General features: G+C 40.3%; 1 protein-coding gene across 2 annotated transcripts in view; it reads right to left on the reverse strand.

The window, feature by feature from the left end:
• ROBO1 (roundabout guidance receptor 1) overlaps window positions 1–17,732 on the reverse strand; it is a 2,404,538-nt gene that overhangs the window by 345,717 nt on the left and 2,041,089 nt on the right. For both annotated transcript variants that reach the window (XM_069636443.1, XM_069636444.1), the window contains one exon: window positions 9,786–9,943. In XM_069636443.1, coding sequence (XP_069492544.1) covers window positions 9,786–9,943 — 158 coding nt within the window. The remainder of the gene's footprint in view (window positions 1–9,785; window positions 9,944–17,732) is intronic.

Raw genomic sequence — 17,732 nt, forward strand, 5'->3', positions numbered from 1 at the left:
AGCTACACTGATCATAATAAGATTTTGGAAAGCCCGGAAGGCACGCACCACTGACGAGTTGCTTGAAATGGTCGGTATGCACCCACTGATGCCAGCAGATGACGGCCAACACACAGGCATAATAATACAAGAGAGAGAGAAATTGTGCAACCAGATCATCACCAACCACCTGGACCCACCATCAGTGAAGGTGGAGAACCCAAGAAACCCCAGGAGTTACATAGGGAAATGGGTATACTGTACTCCTGGAGGAACCTGTGAATATATGTATTGGTCGTTTGAAGATCATGTTAACCATTATGGACATTTAGGAGGAATAACTAAAGTGTGGAGAGTAAGAGGAGATAACGAAAAGGATATGTTTGTGGTCGACAAGTCGACCAGAGGGGGGACTGAAGTGGGAAAATGGAAAAACAGGCTCCCATCTTCCCCCTCTCGCGCCTGGCCTAAAGGTACACGGGCCAAGCACCCGCCACGAGAAGAGTTTGCCCATCTACCAGACGACCAGATACCCTGGTACAGGAACATAAGGATGTGTCCATCTGCCTGCCCATGCCGATGCCTGCGGCATGGATCAACTGGACTAAAACTATACGTCGTTAGAGATGCCATGACGACCTAGCCAACGGATAGCACACCTGTGCCAACATACACACTGGACACTCCCGCACCAATCTACACGAAGAATATACTCAGTGCTATGACGTAGGCGACAGGCATACTGACAGACGTGCATCTTTATTATTTTTCACATAGGCTCTCAAAATGCAGAAACGCAAGACGCACCATGAACTCATCTAAAGAGCTTGCTTACGCTTCCTCTAAACCTAGGTGCCATAATGAGAATTATAATGAAGACACGATACTGGTCATAAGACAGTATGAGACTATAACCTAAAGCGCCTGTGCACCAAACGGTTCCACCTATACACCAGGCCTAAGTAGGCCGCAAGCAAGAGCTCCCGTGGACGTTAACAGAACAAGAGTCAGGTTGCTGATCCTGCAGAATGAGCCTGGCGAAAGCAGACAGCCAAGGTCGTAATGTTGCAAACCCACATTCCAAAAGCAGACCATCAAGGGCACGATGTTGCAACCTCGCATGCCGTGCACCAACATCAAAGTCGCACCTGCAATTAAATCAGGCACACAGTGGAAAAACAATATTAATTGTGCAGAATTCTGCCTCAAACATGGTCCCACCTCACGTGACCAAGCCGAACCTGACGAGATGCCAAGCCCAGGAGGAAAGAGGCGTCTGGATCCCTCGTTACGAGACACAGGCAGATACACTTGAAAGGATCAATGGACATCTGCGACAGTAGGAGTAGTCGGCCATCCAGCTCATGAATAAGTCTTCACATTGTCTGCATGTACCCATAGTGAAACATTGTTGCAAATTGCAGGTACACCGAGAGCTGGGAACAGCGATGGTCCCAGGCTGGGGAGCTCACGGGCGCACCAATCAGAACATGGGGCTCTTATCACTGACGCCAGTAACATTAACCAATCATTAGGAGTCTTCATGTAACAATTCTCATGTATCTAATTGTAGGGACAACCCAGATATATCACCTGACTAACCCTCGTCCACTCATATTATTCTCTATACGTATGCTATACTAACCCTACCACTCGAGCAACCAATTAAGAGTGGCGATAGGTTTTTTGTTAACTTTCTAAAGTGACGCAAGTAGCGCGTCATACTACAGTAAAAAGGGCCTGCGAGCCCCACGATTGTGTGTGTGTCAGGTCAGACGCGTATGATCCTTGACCCATCCCTGCCGTTTGTGTTTAATAAACAGCAGAGTGACCTTGCTTCTTGTGTGTGTCTCATACTCTATCTCTTTTGGGATATACGGGAGGAGTTGGGGCCTCCCTGCCCGGAGGTCTGCGGACGACCCGGCCGACCCCGGCAGAAATTCCCCCCCGACAAGATGCTATCAAACGTCTGTGCCAATTGATGTACTTTGTAAAGACCAGAAGAAAAATATGGCAACACATTTTGTGAGCTTCGTTCTTTTGCAAGGTATTGTAGTAAAGAAAAAAACATCTGTTAAGCATTATCAACAAAAATGCAATATTGCATCCAATACGGCCGGTTTGAGTGCAAACTGGACTTATTAGACGTATTGTAGTCAACTTAGTGACGATGAAAACAAAAGATAACAACTGGAACAAAGGTGGATCAAAAGACTTGATATGGCACAGAAAGGCCTCAATTATAGTATGGCGTGGAAAATACTGATAGTGTAATTGAAATAATAATTCACTCAAATGTATAGCATAGTCAGTAAACTTGTATATTAAGGACTCTTTCTTGTTGAATATGCTCAGAACCTGTTACAGAGCTGTTCCACAGGTTTATTTACATATATATAGAAAGTCATAAGTCTGAACCTTTTGGGTTACTAGGTGAGGTTTCCTGGCCAAGAGCTCAATGAATGATGTTTATGGACAAGTAAGGGGCTTGGTGGATAAATTAATTGAACGTGTGCGTGTTGAGATATTTGGAAGGTTGCATGTTATGGAGACAAATAGGCTGGTGTGTGATGGTGCACTGGGCAAAAGAAATGGGCCGCTAATATATAACAGAAGACTTTACAACATGTTGAAAAGACTAATGGAGAGTGGCTGATAGGCAAACATACTTAGTAGTCACACTCGCCCACACAGTTCACGAGTAGCAGATATATAGGTGCATGTGCAGACAAATGGTTTGTAGGACCATTGTTGAATGCAGTACACAGTACACTGCAGTACAAGTGTTTGAAGCAAATGAAACTGGGCAAGTGCAACAATGAGTGTTTCCTTTAATGCCAGAGATCAAAAGCACGATCACGTGACCTGTATTTTTTATGTGACTTCTGTAGGTACCCATAAAAGTGGTGAAGTTGAAACATGCCTCAGAGACAGCATCCATTAAGGAACACATCATCCATTTAAGGACTGAAATGGACCCGTACACTAAAAGATTCCCGTAAGGTAGTGATGCAAAGAGAAATTTGGATTGGGTGCATCCAAGATGATGTTTGGGTGATACAGCGTGTCTTTTTACAGTGTGTCAACTGTGTTATCAAGATTTAAAGAAAAGCTCTCAGAGAGAAGCCTGCAAGTTCATGTGTTCCATAAAGAGGTGGGTGATAATTCAATGTAATTGCATGAAAGTTAAATTTTAAATGTGACAGATCATTACAGTAATGTCTGTTGATTAACTTTATGCAGAGAGTGCTTTCCAACAATATGAGGAGGTAGAGTGGATGTATCTCCATATGTAGATGTACTAATGAAGGTAAAGCGACGATGGGCCATTTCCATAAATGTAACCACACACAATACATTGTGATAGGATGCACTAAACATGTTTTGTATGTATGTTATATGTTTTATTGTAGGATTCACTTTTTTCAACAACAGTGGGAGTATCAGAGGAAGGAGAATGTTTAAAGGTCATGGTTCTAACTTTCATCCTGATGAAGGCTGTGCAAAATGTGTACGTGTGAATTAGATAGATTTAGGCAAAACACAATAATATTCTTTAGGATATGCAACGAGGGGCAGAACATTGAGGGAATTAGGTAAATGGACCTGGGGATGTAGACACACAAACTCACACTGAGCATTAAATTTAAGTATTTCTAAGTCTGTGGCCAAACCTAATCCTACATGAACCATTTGTATTGGCTCCTTGACTCACATACTCTCCCAACAGCCTATCACAGCACCCATCCACTAGCCAAATCTTCATGGATTGCTAACAGGGACAACCCCTACCTACCAAGTAATGGCTAAAATGCACACACGCATTCTAAATCCTCTGCTCAATTATCATACCTCGGACTTCGGTCCTCCAAGGGCATTCTACCACATCACTTTCAGGCCATACCAATGGCATTAGGCGCTATCCAAATGCTATATAATATAACATAAATTGACATATAAAGTACTTAAGCACTACTTTTTGTAATGTTGTAATCAGTGATGTGAATATTGCAGTGACCGGTAAGAAATAGATAGGGATCTGGATGTAGAATTTTTAGCTATTGCCATGGTCGATTCCCCATCGAATAAAATTAAGACTAAATACAAAAATATTCTTGGACACAGTTTTTGTGTAAGATTCCTTGAGGTCCCTTTTGGTTTGCACAACAACAGAAAGGTGAATAGCTCATATGATTAAGTTACAGACTGCTTATAGAATATTGTACTAAGTTACAGTCAAGGGTTCCATCCAGATATGTACATCTTAGAACTGTTCTGTACACTGCTAATGTGCAGTTCCAGCTTTATTGAGTAACTGGTATATGAAACACCATTCACTATTAAGGATAGCTAAGCTGAGACAATGGTTTTCAATTGCAGTCTCACTCAATCCCTGTGCATCACCCAGTGGACCTCTTTTTCCCTCTCTTCTACTTTATATGGACACCAAACTAGATTCCATTGGTATCAGATACCATGTACAATCGCTAAACAATCTTAAACATTATATTATCATTCAGTATCTGTATAATTTCGTGCCACTCACAGTGTCATCAAGTCTAAAGAGTAGCAATTTGAATTTGAAAAGGTCTTTCCTGCATTATACAATAAATCCAAGACATCCCCTTTCTGGCTCTTCCTTTACCTTGACATGCAATTTTTGAAAGGTTCAACAGGGTTCAAAATCACTGGTAACAAATAACTGTGATATTGTGATAAACTGTACTTGTCACACGTTTCCTAATAGTTGCACCTTATTAATAGGAAATGGAATCATGCTGTAACGTCCATATGCTGCAGTACTAAGAGCCTATGAGTATGCAGAAGCTTGTAAAGGGCACCAGGTGTTATACTCAGAGGATTTCCCTTGCCCAGCTATGAAGCTGACTTTGAAATCATACATTTAAGCAATAGAATCTGAGGGGGGATCCCGGGGTGATAGCTAGAAGCCCGAGCAAAGCAAGGGTGGCTTTAACGTAGCCCCAGGGGCATTACCCAACCGGCGATAACCCCCCTCTGAGGATTCTATTGCTATTAGTACCCTGGCACGTTCTACCAGGGTATCCATAGTATTTTTTCACAATTTGAGAAATGTCGCTGCAAACGTTTCTCGACTTGAGAAATAAAAGCAAATAAATGGCTGCCAGGGATTGAATGGACTACATGTAGTCCCTTCTCCCTTTCCATGGCAGTCATTAAAAAGAAAAAGGGTGAAAAAGTAAACAAAGAAAATGGCCACCATGGAAAGGGAGATGGGACTACATGTAGTCCCTTCGGGCTGACGGTAGAGAGAAGAGGAACCGCTAAGGACTGTGGTCTCTGGGGCAAATGCTGGTGGTGCACCAGAGTAAAGATTCTGTGCTGCCCAAACTCTAAGCCAAAGTACCAGTCACTCAGGCCTAATCCCAGGTAGTAAATAAGGAAACCGGTAATGAGGATTACTACCCGAAATGGAGGCACCAGCCACTCAACAGGCAAGGAAAGCAGGCTTTATTCATATGTGAAAGCCCATGTTCTTACCCGAATGCTGGCACCTTCTCCACTAGACTCCTGTTTCTTAGCATCCTTCTCACTGTTTTCAGACAGTGCATCCTTCACCAACATCTGGCCTCTTCCTCCTGCACCCTCCCCTTCAGTCCCATTACACCCTATTCAGCATAACTTTGAATTTACCTCTGTCATTCTCTCCTAGCTCCATTAACGCCTTGCAGGCTAATCATGGAAATTGTAAATGGTCTCGGAGACCTACCATTTTCATGTCAATCAACTGTAGGGGAGATTTGACAGAAGAGAGAATTTGTGCTTTTGCAACAAGCTGTTAGTTTTGCCAAAAGGGCCTGTAGCATCGCAAATACAATTCATTGGATGCTACTGGAAGTAAGCCAAGGCATGCTGCCTTTACCACTCATTAAAGGACCTCTCTTCACTAAGGTTTGTTAACTTGGGATGCAGGTAATTACCACCAGGTATGGCCCACCACGATATCCCCCAAAATATCAGTAGAATAAATACTGTTTTATTTGTAATGTAATGATATTAGTTCCTAATTGCTCCATGGCCACCAACCAGCACTTTCCCTAAATATTCTAAGACTGGAGTCACATTAGTAAAATAACAAAGTCCACGAGTACGTGGCAACTGCCTTTTGGTATCAGGTAATACATTTTCTTTTTAAAATGGCATTCATTTCACAGATATTTAGAACCACTCACTGTGCCATGGCCTAATTCATATAAGTCATATTTCAGTCACATTTTTTAAATGGTTAAGTACCTTCAGTGCATTCATCCCTAACCGATTAACTATTAAATTTGTATTTGATTAATCAGTGCTGTAATCCATATACAGTTGGTATTAAAACATACATAAAAACAGGAATAAAGGTAAATTAATTCATTATATACACATCACACGTAGACACCAACCATCTTAAAGGCTTTACATCAACTATTGCTTGTACACACACCCTGAATGTTATACTGATGATGCATAAATATAGCTAGGCTATATTGTGGGTCTGTTAGTATAACTGTAGCTATTTCAAATACTTGAATAATTTGACGTACAGAAAAAGCAGATATTTGACCAGACAAAGAATGTAAAATACTGTTTGTTTTGATCTGGGACAGTATACATCAAAGCCTATCTAGCCATATCATCAAACCAAGACAACCTCCATGGTAGCCTTCCAACCTGTGAGATGCTGGTTGTCCCATCCTGTTTGCTGACATACCAATATGGTTGCAGGTTCTGGATTTAACATATTGTTTTCTCCAAGGAGTGTAAACAGACAGCGTCATGATTATACTAAATACTTTCACAATAATCTTTCACTATTCCAACAGCTGTACAATGTTTAATGGTGGTGTCCTTTATCACACAGTTGCCTTTTCTTGAGCCTTTGTTGCTCTAAAAACATATGTATGTATTCATGGCAATGTAAAGCCTGGTACTATTTTTGTTTATACATGACGTGTTTACTATCAGAGGACCATTGTGTGGTGGAGCTCATTGCTTCCTTCCATGTCCTTCTAGCAGGTCTTTAAGCTCCTTCTGCTCATAACTTCCCTGTGGAGTTTAGCAGACTCTTAATCTTATCTTGGAGAGGTTGTGTGCAACTTGTGATTTGTGATAGGTGGGACAGAGATTGCATCAACTTGAGATGTGTCCGAAAATAACTGGGGTTGATCACTGTTCATTGTAATTTTCCATAGGTCAAGATGCATTTATTAATATACAAAGTGATCCAAAATGCTCCAGGTTTCAAAAAAATGTGGCCTGTTAACAAAACCATCAAACTGGATGAATGTATTCAGTGTTCTGGCCATCTACTGAATTCTGCCTATGATGGTTAAATGTTAATTTGGGATCAACATACGCAGAGCAATCCTCTCATATGCATCGAGGCATCATACCCATCAAGGCATCCACAGTTTCTTTTTATCACAGTATCTGATGAAACATTTAGAGGTTCATATGGTTCATTATTCCAGGGCCCCAGATATACATAATTACACTTCCGGTATCTGATGTTGATTGTTTTAACTACTTGTATTGTTATTGTGGTGTGATGCAGTGCTCCAACTCAGCCCCATTATTAATAGTTTATGTATTATAAGCATTGGATTTTAAAAAGATGTTGTTGTATTGGTGATTCACATCATGTTCAAAGACAGACTCCTATAGCTTCTAAGTGCCAGACCAGGAATCAAACCCATGGTGCATGGCATTACCGTGTTCATAAGGTGAGCAAAGTGCCACTGAGCTATTCTATAAGCCCAAGAAGTCTATTGCCATAGCTTGAAGTATTGTGCAAAGCTGTGCCAGAATGGCTTACTCATTTCCTAACAAATATGTCCATGTGTCTTTCACTAGAGAATAAGGTTAAACAGGGCATCTGAAGTCCAATGTCTCTTGCACTTTAGGCAGACCTGGCCATTGTGGGCTGTGCAGCTACTGTTCCCACCCAGAGAAAAGAAGCAAACATTTATTTTAAAGTACCCCTTACCGTTTTGTATTCTAAGCCACGACAAAAAAAGACTTCCAACACAAGCAACAAACCCACCCAGCAGCAATGTGTTGGTTATCAAATAATTCACACAGGATCTGGAAACAATCCTAACAACCTTGGGTTCTGGAAATGTAGAACAATCCCATGCATTGCCTGATCTAAACTTGGATAAAGGTTGACAGAAATGGACAATGGATAACACCAGATAATCATTGTTTTCCCCATAGGTCATCAGCAAACCACAAAGAACGGTCAAAAACTGTAAACCCTACAAGTAACACGACAGACATATCACTTGCTTTGTTTGGATAGTGTGCTGAAATGTGTTAGGCAATTTCAACATGGCACACAGCACAATACAAATGTCATCTAAATCTTAATATAACATTTATTATCATACAGCAAAAATAAGTCAATAAATAAGTTAATCTGAGTTATGGTCCGTTGCTCAACTCCAGCACAAACTGTAAGGTCCTTGTCCCAAAGCAAAACAAGAATGGATTTCAGCAGAATATCAACCTTTACTATCACAAACCTGGACATGCAATAAGCTCTGCTAGTCACTGATGAACCCAATATGTTTGCCCTATTGCCAATAATCATAACCCAATTGCCCATACCTGGTCCTAATCACCTGCTACATCTCCTTAAAAAAGGTAACTAGAGGGAATTACACCTCAATATCAACATGCTAATATGTACAGACATGTCTGTGCCCCTAGCAACAACTCTGTGCCTCAGGGTGCACCGGGAGGTTAGGCTTACCCTCTATCTAGCACGAATCCTCATTAGGCAGATTCATCTTAAATATATATAAGAACGCATAAGCTAGATAGTCAGTGGTTATCCAGAAAAAATAATCAATATATTGGCAAGAATGTCTCAGTTGTGTACTTAATGTTTGCATCATGATACAAACAGCCTCTGTGACTACATTTGCCATGTTAAATGAACAATAATGTCTTCTGATGAGAATACATTAATTGGTTGAAACCGAGAGACAGAAAAACTGGGAAAAGGTCTTCCAAACCAAATAACCAAATCAAGTGTTCCATGGAGAAACTGAGAATATCCAAACTGATCAAATCATGTTCATGGTTAAATGCATTTAAAAAAGGTGCAAGTTTTCTCTTTTATCACTTGGTATTGTGTATAACACAATAACGTTGTTTCATTCAACACGCCTTTTGATTTGAAACTAGAAATAATGGAAAGTCCTTTAGGAGCATCTATGAGAAAGGAAGAACAGAACGCCTTATTAAACACAAAACAGATCTATGACTATAGACTTGTATTTATTTTATGTGTGAGCTAATGAATTGCAAAACAGAAAACAAGAACACATGTGGATTTAAAATAGGTTTGATCTGGTGTATACATTGATTAATGATTTCATTACTTAAAGAAAAGCTATAGATACAAGACTGTGTTGTTTGAGAACATAAACATGTAATTGAGAATAAAATAACATAAGTTCACTTGCATGAGATGCATGTAGGATGTGTTCAATATTTTTGATTTATTTTCATAATTTCAATGGTTTTGCTGCATATTTAAGACAGACAGGACACATGTTTCCAAACTGTACATGAGCATATTTTTAATGTATCATTTAATAAATTGTTCAGGAGTGATACATGAGTTAAGGAATGTGTACACTGAAATCAAGAACTAATATATCTATTGGCACAGAATCATTCATTTCAAACCAAATAAAGCAATGCAACCTGAATTCATATAAATATAACTATAAAACACAAAATTACACATTTGACTAAACCGCTTGTTGACTTACTGTTATTCGTTCATCCTTATCATCTAAAGGCGCGCCATCTTTTTTCCAGGAGATAGTTGGTTCCGGATGGCCTCTTGGAGGCTGACATTCCATTACTGCAGGTTCACCCACTGCCACCATGACATCAGAGGGATTTTGACGAAAGTCATCTCGTAGTACTAAAGAGAAATTTGTAAAAATTGATCAGGTTTGATTTGGAATTTTTATCAAATGGATTTTATAGCAATCAAAGAAGCACAAGGGTATATTTATAGGTAATGGAAAATGGATACATTATAACAAAACAAAAACAATAACACATTTGACGTACACCTAAAATAGGTTCATACACATGCTACTGGATCACACATATTTTCCTTGCTAACAGCAGCTACATACTCATAATTGATCCTAGATCAGAAAAATTACATGTTATTACATATTAACAAGTAACACAATATTCATTAACCAGTTCATAACATGGTTTTATGTTGATTGAGAAAGTGCTGGAGTTAAAAGGTGAAATGGATCTAATCATACTTACCTCATAATATGACTTCATTTATATTTACATTTGAGCACTGAGGGGTCCCAGGGTCTCAGGATATAAATATCAGCAACTCTAGGTGTCATCAGCATAGTAAATAGTGTAATCTATTGATGGAACATGTGTAACTTCACATATCAACTAAATACATAGCACATTCAAGATGTTTTCAAAGAGAGAGCAGGCACAAGCAGACAGAGTGATACAACTGCACCCTTGCATTATGGATGAAGGCAGGGGACAGGTAGTTTCTTTTTTGATGTAGAGGTTTCACAATAATGGTATAGGTAGAAATGTTTTATGTTTCATGACAAATGTTTCCAAATATTGCATGTCAATCCCAGTAAAAAGGAAATGGTCATGTAATCTAAAGATAATTTATAATTGTAATTGATCTTTGAGGATCCTTCAATTGTCCACCATGTTACACTGGAATCTGTCTTTACAACACAACTGCAGCATTTGGAATGCAACCATGCAGCAAATAACTCCAGATGATTTACAGAATTAAATATTTATGCATTTAGTTTTTTATTTTATTTATGCATTTGCAGAGTTTTATAATGTTTCATGTTACCATTTTGTCACTTTGGAATTAATGGAGCATGGTAGATGTTGCGTAACTTAACTAAAGATTTGTACTACAATACAACAAGATATGACAACTTATCCACTGTCCAGGTTTCTTTTTTAAATCACCAATTAGCATCAGGTGATAAGTCAAAGGAAACATTTGTAGAGCTATTTCTTTAGAAGGGGGTTGAAGAACAAGTACTTCAGTTCTGCTCTGAAGTTTGGATTGTGAGAGTTTTAAATTCTAGGGCCCAGAGCTCCCAGTACTCAAAGTTTGCTGCATGGCATTGTGTTCCCTGTTGTTTTGGAATGAAGATGTTAGATAACATCATTGGGTACTGATAAAACATCTATGATGTGTATTTGAATTAAGGTGATAACATGTTTCCAGGAGTAAAATGGAGAATATATATTTCAAACAAATGTTGGCTTTAAAAGTACCAAAAGGTGTGTAATTCTTACTAGGTTGGTCTCTCTCCACTGCATCCCAGGGAATACAGTCCGCTCAGTTCCAAAAAACTGCAACACACACTGCCTGATTACACCCTGTCTAAAAATACATCACCCGTGGCCCAAGTGGTATGTCCAACAGAATACAGCAGAGTCCCACGCAAAATTGGGTCCAGGCATTCACATATCTTGAATCTTGAATCATATGACTCCTCTGACTCTTTCAACACTGTCATAGCATCCGTTCCCCTATGGTTAAATCCTGGGCTGCTGCTAGGGACCTACCGTCTCCCAACTGACTGCTTTTTCAACCTACTGTCAGGATAAAGACATACAAATTAATATTTCAAAGTCTAAAGCTATGATTTCTACTCCTAAAAACTGTTATATGTGTAAATTGTATTCATTCTATATGGGTAACGTTCATTTGGAACAGGTGGAGGGTTATGTCTACCTGGGACTATTGGTTTGCTACAAATGCAGTTGGAGTTGGCAGGTAGAGAACAGCTTAAATACCCTGTCCATGAGGGGACTGGTGGTGAGTAGCTTCAACAATTAGTCCAGAGGCAAAGTATTTCTCCCCCAATGGAAATGTATAGAATGCAGGCTGTCCGTGCTGTGTTATTTGGAGCAGAATTGTTGAGATATTCAGGTAACCATAGCATGGTTTGGGAGAAAAATAAAATACTAAATTGGCACCTTAACCTTCCCAATTGTGCTCCGAATTTACCAATCAAACTTGAGTTGGGTTGGTATGGGCTGGAGTATCTGATAAATTTGCAACACCTCGTTTTCTGGTTGTGAATATGGCATACAAGTGAACTTGTAGTATTCCGGAGGGAATGAGCGACCTGCTGCATCAGAATGGTGCAACAGCTCTTCCATGGTTCCATGGTTTCAATTTAATAAAAATATGGCCAAATTGCTGGACCTTCTTCAGCTGTGAATGACCCCCTTCATTTGGAACATAATTAAAAACATGTTTTGAGGGAGGCGTATGACAAATGGGTTTTATAAGTGATATGCAAACATTCAAGGGCGAAAAGGTGGTGCTTGAACGTTTAGAGTTGAAAAGTGTTTTTGTATTGGAATCTTATCTATATAACCCTTGTAAAAGGATTAAGAAGACTTTATTGTTAAAGTATAGACTAAGAAGTCATCGGGTTCCTTAATTTGTGCATCTTGGAAGAAAGATTCTGTAGATAAATGTCCATTCTGTAGCACCTTGGAGGAAGATGCTATGCACTTAAGTTGTATTTGCCTCTTATATATCTCCGCAAGGAGACCTTATTTAAGACCGTTATTTGCTCAGTGGCAAACAAGGACTGTGGTTGTGGGCACATAGGCTGCTGAAAATAACGAGGCATGAAAACTGCCTGAAGTATTTAGCCTCTGCTTGGGCTTTGTGAGTGACATTTTTAAATTTGCTGTGTATGCATTTTGAGTTTTATGATGCACAATGTATATTTTATTGTGTTTTAAATATGTACACTTTATTGCATAGCAGAAATAAAAGATTCTTTAAAATACAGCTGATGGTTTTGTCTTATATCAGCTGCTGGGCTCCAGCTTCAAAGCCAACATCATAATAAGCAACTGTGATCTTCACTTAAAAGTGTTGCACAGAAAACTGCATTACAGTGAATCTTAAAGACGGTCAGGAAATCATGCCTTTATCCCCATAGTTGTTTGAACTCCAGTTCGCAGCACTTTGTGTTGACTTTTCTTTTTTTTTTTTATTAATTGGTAGTCAGTTGCTCTGTTGTTACATGTGGTAAATAACTGTAAGAGCCTTGAAAGACCCTGGACGCAAACAGATATAGTAATGATCCACCATCCAGTTGTACTCCCCAAAGCAAGTAAGCACACATTCCGTGTGAAGATAGGGCTAAACTTCAATTAGAGTGTGTGTCAAGTCCTATCTGTTTAGTCTGAAATAAAACAGAGCCCAATTAAGAGATGGCCAGACTCTGGCTAAGCACTGTCTAAACACAGTATCTGGGCCTGGAGACATTTGTGTTAAATACTTATTGTAAGATTGAACTTGAATTCTGTGACAAAGTAGTTTCTAATGGTTGTGCAGACTAGTATCTAAAGTGTATGACACGCTTCAAGATAGTGATTAGGCAAAGGCGGCCTTTCTTGAACCAGTCTAAGGGATGAATGTTTAAAGTAGATTAATTAAGTGTCCTGCATTATCATGTTAAACCGAGAGATTTCACCATACTGTGCTAAGGGCACTGAGACTGGGAGATGTTTTTATCTAAGTGTCTTGTGTTCAGTTTACTGCCTGGTTTACAGGGCTTTGCCAAACCAATACGTTTTTTAAAAAAATGAAAATGCATTATCTGTACACAACCACCAGGCTCGGATTGGCTTATAGGGTAATGGGCCCAGGGCCGAGCCAAAAACGCAAAATGCTTGAGTGGGCCAGTTTTTTGGGTCAAAGTGGGGCACTTTTTTGGCCAATGTGGGCCAGTTTACTACATTTTTGTATGCCCCAGTCCGACCCTGACAACCGCAATAGACCCAGAAGAAAAAAATAAGTATGTTCAAAATGTTTTATGAAAAGACTGTTAAGAGTGGAATAAAACCACCTTCACATCATGTAATGGGTCTAACACCAACTACAGAGAATCATTGACCCCCCTTCTTATGTCATCTAACCTGCGCTCAGTATTGTTAACTCGTATAACGTCCATACTCGATTTCGGGAAAGCCCTCATGAAAGGGCCTCCCAAAATCATGGCTTGTTACTTTAAAAGATGGGGAGCATGCTCTAAGCAGGGTGCTTTCAGGCAATCATCTGACACTGGGTCGTCAACTAGGTCCAGCCTACGTATAAACAGTATCTTCCAAAGCCATGAAATAACCTAAACCAAAATATGCATCACAGTAGGATACTCTCTTAACACCTTAACGGCCAGGCTGTTATGCAAGTCTATGCAAAAAGGACGACTATACTCGTCCTTGGCACAGCCTATTCCTGCCAATACCGCAACCGTAGGAAAACAAAAAGTCTGCAAAAAAGACTTGCTTCTTACCTCAGGAATGAACTCAAAATCGACCCTATCATGCAATCCCTCGCAAGCATCAAATTACTCAAATTTAGGCATTGTAGGCCGGCCTACAAAGGTCATGCATCTGCAGATTGCCTTGCAATTGTACTTCTCTCACACTGAGGTTACCACTGCACTGTTAACTATTTTATACTGGAGATACTGGAAGTCCCCCTGATTAATCTATAACGTGTGGTCAGTAAAGTAGCTCATATTCTTTTATAATTTACATGCTGATACATTGCAGGTCCCACCCACCTCACATGCTTTAATAGGACCATGGGCCTCATTACGACCCAGGCGGTAAGGGGTTAACGGCGCCGTAAAAGGTGGCAGTGCCGTTAACACCTTACCGCCTAATTATGAGGTCCCTTTGCGGGTCCGTACCTTAATGGCTGGTTTTACCAGCCGTTAAGGATTGGACCCGCAAAGGGACCTTGGAGGTAATTACGATACCGCAATTTGCGGTACCGTAACTACCGCCTTCCCCATTTCCATTGAGCCCTGTGGGGGCAAAAATGGGAATGGGGAAGGGCCAATGGTGAATGGGGAATTACCGCCCCGCCAACCTTGGAATGGGGCGGTAATTCCGCCATTCACCATGGCGGAATCGGTAAAACACCGGCGGCAACCATGGCGCTACTAGCGCCATGGTTACCGCACGGGCAGTAATGAGGCCCCATGTCTAAACTGACCTATTAGACAGAACGTGCACAGTAAGCACATCTGGAACCTGCACTTCCTCTCCTCATGTACGTGTTCTAAAACCTAGAAGTGATGCTTCTTTCACCTGCCAGTCCACGTTTGAGGATTCCTCTGCCAGCTCCTGTCCCACATCAACTTTGCTTGAGTCATTGGTTTTTCTTGTAAGCATGCCTGGCTACTGTGGCTTTGATATCCCCTTTCCTGAAATCAAAGCAATGGTTCTAATGGAAGTGTTGCCGGTGCCAGTCCACACCCAAAACATCCAGCTTTTTGCAGGAACACCTACAATCAGTTGAGTAAACAGAGTCCTCCCTATCTCCTCATTGGACATTCCAAGCAGACCTTTATTTTAATTCCATGTGGCATGTAAAACGTTGCAACTGTGTTGTTCTGGTCTATATTTACCTTTTTTTTACAAACTACATGGTCCACCCACAAGGATACGATGTGGGTGTTCCCCAACATCTACAAGAGTATTACACTGAAAATAATTGCTTATTGTATAGTCATTGGTGGCTGGGAAAATGTGTTAGACCTTTCGAGACTGAGGGACAGGTCATTATTGCAGGACCATGACCCACCACCGAGTGGACCTCGGGCCAAGAGTTGGGGAAAGTTAATTATCTCAAGCGATAAAGACCTGCTTGAGGTTTATAAGGACATTAGCAGATAGTAGCAGTGGCAATACATGTTTTGATGTTTGGGTGGTGAAGTAAAACATGTTGATTTAATAGTGAGTGAAGTAAACAGACAAAATGAGTAAGTAAATGAAATGCGGTTTTATTTTTTATTAATTAAATGACATGGGTGCCTTCATAAGTTAAGCATTTGAATTGCACACTTTTTTGAACTGGAAAAGGTTTACGGTGAGCATGTGTTAGGTCTCATGCATTGGTAAACAGTATCTCTATATGTTCCATGTTTTAGTTTTCTCTCCCTTGCATGTGTTAAATAGATGATTGCAGCAACAACAAAAAAAGAACAAAAAAAGATAGTTCTCCAAGAGAGGAAGTGCCATGTTGAAAGACATCTTGCCAGGGAATTGCATTGTCGTTTCCCTGTCTACTTTTTAAAACAGAATATTCTGAATGTAATCACATATTAATTGATTGAGAGGATGTCAATAATTATCTCCATGAGATAATAGTTGCATTATTATGTTCTTCAGAAATGTGAATAAAAAAAAAATAAAAAAAAACATTCACCACCTTGTTGGTGGACACTCAGTAAAAACACACGTTCTTCATTTTAAGTTGGTGGCAGACATGTCTCCCAGTCATGCACCTGTAGGTGGCTCCATTCAAACCCAATATAAATTACACAATTTCACAACAGTGGCTCACTACAACTCTCTTTGGATGCCTTTGTAAAAACTCGACCTTCATGGTATTATAGAGGACTGGAAGAGCAGCGACCACGTAAAGAACAAGTCACCAATATAATCATTTCCATGACAATGAAAGGCAATATGAACCATTTCACACAGAATCAGGTTAGATGTTTGGAAACAGCTGCATGATCCATGCAATTGGCTTGGGGCCTCATTACGACCCCGGCGCTGGACCATGGTGCTATTAGCACCATGGTCCATGCCGGTCTGCGGCATGGTGGATGGCGGAATTACCGCCCCCATCACAAGGTTGGCGGGGGCGGTAATTCCCCATTCACCATTTGCCCTTCCCCATTCCCATTTTGCCCCATAGGGCATAATGGGGATGGGGAAGGCGCTAATTACGGCACCGTAAATTATGGTTGCCGTAATTAGCTCCAAGTTCCCTTAGCGGGTTGGATTTTAACGCCTGCAAAAAGCAGGTGTTAAAGCCTCCAACCCGCTAATGGACCATGTAGCTAATTAAACCATTAGCCGTTAAACCATTAGCGCCAGGGTCGTAATGAGGCCCTTGGTTTAGTTTAGTTTTCAAACGTTTTGCCGGTTTCCATGATACAAAATTAACTCATCATCAGTGGTCGAAATGGGCGGGAGCGGTCGGGAGCGGTGCTCCTCTACTTCTTTTAATTAAGTTTTACCGTTCCTATACTTTTATTTTAAAAAGAAACCATTCCGCAACTGTTTCGTTTTAAAATAAAAGTGTTGTAAGAAGTTGAAACTTGCACTCTCAGTGCACTTCACAGGTTGTTTCCTTAACGAGCAGGCACATGTGTTTTGGGGTTTTTATTGTGCATGGGAGGGGGCGCAGCGATGGGGTCTGTGGGGAGCAGTGCAGGCCAGTAGGGAACATAGTTCGACTACTTCTTTTCATACACTTCGACCTCTGCTCATCATAAAAATAAAACAGCTGACAATACATTGAGTCTTACTCCTATGCATTGAAAGGAATGTGAACAAATGGAATAGTATCATTCCAGTTAATAGTAATAGGAGTGGGGGGGTCTCATTTGTACACGTTTTCTAATGGATTTAGGCTACAACAAATGAAATAGCATCTCTTTTAAAATCTGCCAAATCAGATAATGAGTAGAGAGTCGAAGGTTTGATGTTAAACACCACAATGAGGCAGCTTAAAGTAGCAGAATCTATCTATAGATTATTTGGATTTGGATTTCATAACGGTTGGCTGAAGGTGAAAGTGTATATATGGCAAAGCATTGCCAGTATCCATCCCAGCTCTTAGT

This window comes from Ambystoma mexicanum, chromosome 7p (assembly GCF_040938575.1).
Source record: "Ambystoma mexicanum isolate Mex_15411 chromosome 7p, UKY_AmexF1_1, whole genome shotgun sequence".
Taxonomy (NCBI): Eukaryota; Metazoa; Chordata; class Amphibia; order Caudata; family Ambystomatidae; genus Ambystoma; species Ambystoma mexicanum.